The sequence below is a fragment of the Nannospalax galili genome, unplaced genomic scaffold (assembly GCF_000622305.1).
Source record: "Nannospalax galili isolate Female #2095 unplaced genomic scaffold, S.galili_v1.0 scaffold655, whole genome shotgun sequence".
Taxonomy (NCBI): Eukaryota; Metazoa; Chordata; class Mammalia; order Rodentia; family Spalacidae; genus Nannospalax; species Nannospalax galili.
In genome coordinates, this window is record NW_008337285.1 from 2,276,434 (window position 1) to 2,280,802 (window position 4,369).

Genomic DNA, 4,369 nt, shown 5'->3' on the forward strand with positions numbered 1-4,369 from the left:
CAGAGGCTGACAGGCAAGGTAAATATTATCACAAGGAAACAATAATAATACAAATCAAGAATTTGGAACAATATATAAATCATTTGGCCTGATTTCTTCAAAACCAAAGTCATGAAAAAAGAACAAAAAACAAGTGTGTGTGTGTGTGTGTGTGTGTGTGTGTGTGTGTGTGTGTGTGTGTGGTGGGGGAAGGGAATGGCGCTTGTTTAAAAGAGATTTAAGAAGTCTAACATTCAAATATCATTTGTGATCCTTGAGTAGATTGTGGTTCCAAGAAGCTCTTAAAAAGGCACTCTGGAGAAACTAGTGAGGTTTGAATACACACGGGATATAATCATAGGAAACAATCACACAAATCTAGAATTTGGAACAATGTACAAGTCATTTGGCCTGATTTCTTCACAAAAGCAAATGTCGTGGAAAAAAAATATGAGAGAGAATGAGTGAGCAAGCGAGAGTCGTGGTGGTCAGGAAGGGAATGGCGCTTGCTTGAAAGAGATTTAAGAAGTCTAACATTCAAATATCATTTGTGATCCTTGAATAAATTGCGGATCCAAAACACACCTAAAAAGGCACTCTGGAGAAGCTGGTGAGGTATGAATTCACACTGGATATAAAGCAATATTTTGGAATTATTGTTAATCTTATTTTATATGATAACTATGTTGTGATCAAATAGGACAATCTCACTGTTTTGAAATATTCATGCTTACATTTTTAAGGGTAGTAATTTGCTTTGAAATGGATTAGTATAAAGCTAATAAATATAAAGATACCCTAAATGTTTCTGCGAAGTTTAAATTTTTGTAACTTCAAAAGCTTAGCTGCTAAAAGCATTAAAAGCGTATATGAAATTTTAATTATTTATATTTGTTAATAACAGTATTTGGAATGCATGGGCTGGGGAGCAAACCAGGACCTCATGTATACTAAGCACACACTCTACCACTAGGTTATACCCTTAGTCCTAAATAATGCATTTTAAATTATTTTCTGCCGAAGTTGGTACTTTTTATCTGAGAGTAACTTAAAAAAACATCATCATAGGGGCTGGAGAGATGGATCAGTTGTTAAGAACACTGGTTGTTCTTGCAGAAGACCCAGGTTCGAATCCCAGCACCCACATGGCAGCTAACAACTGTCCATAACTCCAGTCCCAGGGGATCTGATAGCCTCTTCTGACCTCCGTGGGCATTGCACAGCATGGGTGTGCTTACCTACATGCAGGCAATACATGTGTACACATAAAAGAAAAATAATAAAATTTTTTAAAAAAGCATCATAAAAATGTATTCATCAAGGAGTAGGGAAATGGCTCAGTCAATAAAGTGCTTTCTGTGCAAGCATGAGGACCTGAGTTTGATTCCCAGAACTTATGCAAAAAAGTTGGGTACTTAATACAGCCTGGACTGGGAAGGCTGAGACAGAAGGCTCTCTGGATTATCTTTGTCCAGCATATCCATGCTATATATACTAATGATCCATTAGTCATCTTGGGTGTAAGATTATCATTGAATTGCAGTCTTTGTGTTCAAGTAACTCTTATTTTACTTCATGATTATCCTCCAAAGAGCAAGAATAGTGATGCTGCCTATACAGATGTGTTAACAAAATCTGAAAGTTGTGTCTTTTAAGTGAAAAGGTGAACATATAATAATGTATTTTTAGAGGGAAAGGTGCACTTATTTATTTAACTTTTATTACAGAATACTGCTGTAATTGTTTTATTTTATCATTAAGTTATAGGCTGTTGTGAGCTGTATCTTATGGTACTGGGAACCAAACTCTGGTCCTCTGCAAGAGCAGTGTGCATTCTTACTACTGAGCCATTCTCCAGTTCCTCAATAGTTGTTGTTAATCTCTTAGTATCCCTAGTTTAATTTATAAATTAGACTTTCATGGAAAATTTTAAAAAAGGAAGAAAAAAAAGCTGGATTAAGGTCAGTGTGGTTAGAGTATAAGTTTAAGGATAGTTTTTCAGGAAGACTGTCTTCAAATAGTTTTTTTTTTAATTTATTATTTTTATTTGTGTGTGTGTGTGTGTGTGTGTGTGTGTGTGTGTGTGTGTATGAGTGTATTGCCTACATGTGCATTAGTGCACCTGTATCATGCAGTGCCTGCAAAGGTTAGAAAAGGGCATCGAATTCTTCTAGAACTGGAGTTACAGATGGCTGCTAGCTGTCATGTAGGTGGCTGGGAATCAAATCCAGGTCCTCTGCAAGAGCAGTCAATGCTCTTAACTGTTAAGCCATCTCTCCAGCCCTGAAATAAAAAGTTTTAAAAAATCAGGTAGGGATATACCTTAGTAGACCTCTTGTCTAGCACATACAAAGTCCTAGGTTCACTCCACATGGTATTGCAAAAATAAACAAAACCAAAGAAAGAAACAAACAAAAGAGTTGGAGAGATGGCTCACTGGTTAATGGTACTGCTTGTTCTTGCAGAGAACCTGGATTTGGTTCCCAGCACCTACACGGAGGCTAACAACAGCCTGTAACTCCAGTTTCAAGGAATCCAACACAGGACACTGTGCAACAAGTGCATTTACATACATGTAGGCAAAACACTCATACACATTAAATAGATCAAAAAGAAGAAAAAGAAACAAACAAAAGACCACCACACCATCAAACTCCCAAAGAAAAACTCCATGGCTAAACAAAAACAACATCTACCCTCCCCACAAACAAACAAACAAACAAACAAAAAACTTCTCCACATACAGGAAAAAAGCATAGCCCAGAAATATGCCAGATTTTAGAGTTTTTAAAACTTTGGAATATTTGCAGAAACTTTACTATTTAAGTAACCCTAATCCAAATATCTGAAATCCCAATCTTTTTAGCATCATGGGGACAAAGGAACAGCTTTGTACTTTGGAGCATTCTGGATTTCGATTTTTAGGTTAGGGATGTTCAACCTGTATATATAAGGGTATTACCTGAGAGTTCAGACCTGCACTGTGGGTCTTAGAATGTCGTTTCCACAGATAAATGGGTACTACTGTACATGAAAATAAGTACTCTTAGAAAAGACAGAAGGACAAATTTTTGACTAAGATATTTTCATTCATGCCGGGCGTGGTGGCGCACACCTTTAATCCCAACACTTGGGAGGCAGAGGCAGGCGGATCTTTGTGAGTTCAAGGCCAGCCTGGTCTACATCGTGAGTTCCAGGACAGCTGGGGCTACAAGGAGACCCTTGATAGCATATAATTATATAGTCTGGTCCTTTGTAGGCATGTTCACCAACCCCAAACCTCCAAGCAACAGGGCCTTCTCTATAGGTTGGTAGAAAAAAGGATATAACTTAAGTCTTCATTCTCAAAACACAGTAAGAAATATTAAACACTATCACAGGCCTAGTTGTAAACCAGTAGTCGGTAATTTTGATCAGATATTGTATGATTGCACTTACATCTCGGGCTTTCACGTAGAAGGCCTCTTGGAAAGCAGCTTCTAATGAACCAATAAAAAATACAGGATGGCAGTCACCATATCTATAGGAAAAATTGAGTCTATTATTAGGATATGTTATAAATTTATACGAAAGTTTCAGAAACCTAATCAGTGACTTTTAAGCAAAAGTTGATGCTAGTATCTAGTATAGAACAACATCAAATCACTTATTTCTTCAAAAGCTTGAACATGAGAATTCAAGTTTAAAAAATTCTGTACTAATATATTAGAACATTAGAATTTTAAATAGTAAGCGAACAGATTTAATAAGTGTTATAAAACTAAGTCATTGATAAGAAGCAATTCCTGGTTACTTAATTTTGTCAGATTTCTGAGTTACATTAACTTTTTCTCACTTTAGCTCATTTATTTGGGAATTCTACCACAGAAGAAGAAGATGGGATTCTTAAAGTTTTCATATTACGTTACCAGAAAATAACACTAAAAGAGAAATACCATTTACATAAAAATTGAGAATTAAATATTAATTCTCCTTAAACACGTCAGCAGATCTTCAAATACATATGAAGCATTTAAAGAAAATCTTGAAAGAAATGCTAAAGAATCCAAAACAAGAATTAAAAGAAAAATTTCACTTAAATTTTAAATTTTTCAATTATATTTAAATTTAATGTCATTTTAAATTATTTTTTTGTCATGGGATATACTAAAAATTAGATGCTACATTACAGATCCGTTTATTAAATGTCTATGAAAATAGAGGTAAACAAAACATTTCTGCATTCCCACAAGTAGTTTACTAGTAATCACACATTGAGTAGTTTATGATATTGATCCTGCATAAATTTATAAAAATATATTTTGAATGCTCTAAGGAGAAATTTGAAATAATTTATATTAAAATTACACCATAAAAAATCACAGTAATATAAGAGAACATCAATTTTATA

At 34.8% G+C, this 4,369-nt stretch overlaps 1 protein-coding gene across 1 annotated transcript in view; it reads right to left on the reverse strand.

Annotated features, from left to right (window-relative positions):
* Positions 1 to 4,369, reverse strand: part of Faf1 (Fas associated factor 1) — a gene marked incomplete in the record, with an annotated part of 402,697 nt that overhangs the window by 153,804 nt on the left and 244,524 nt on the right. Inside the window, 1 exon segment of the mRNA XM_029563227.1 lies at positions 3,418 to 3,499. Within this exon segment, the coding sequence (XP_029419087.1) occupies positions 3,418 to 3,499 (82 nt within the window).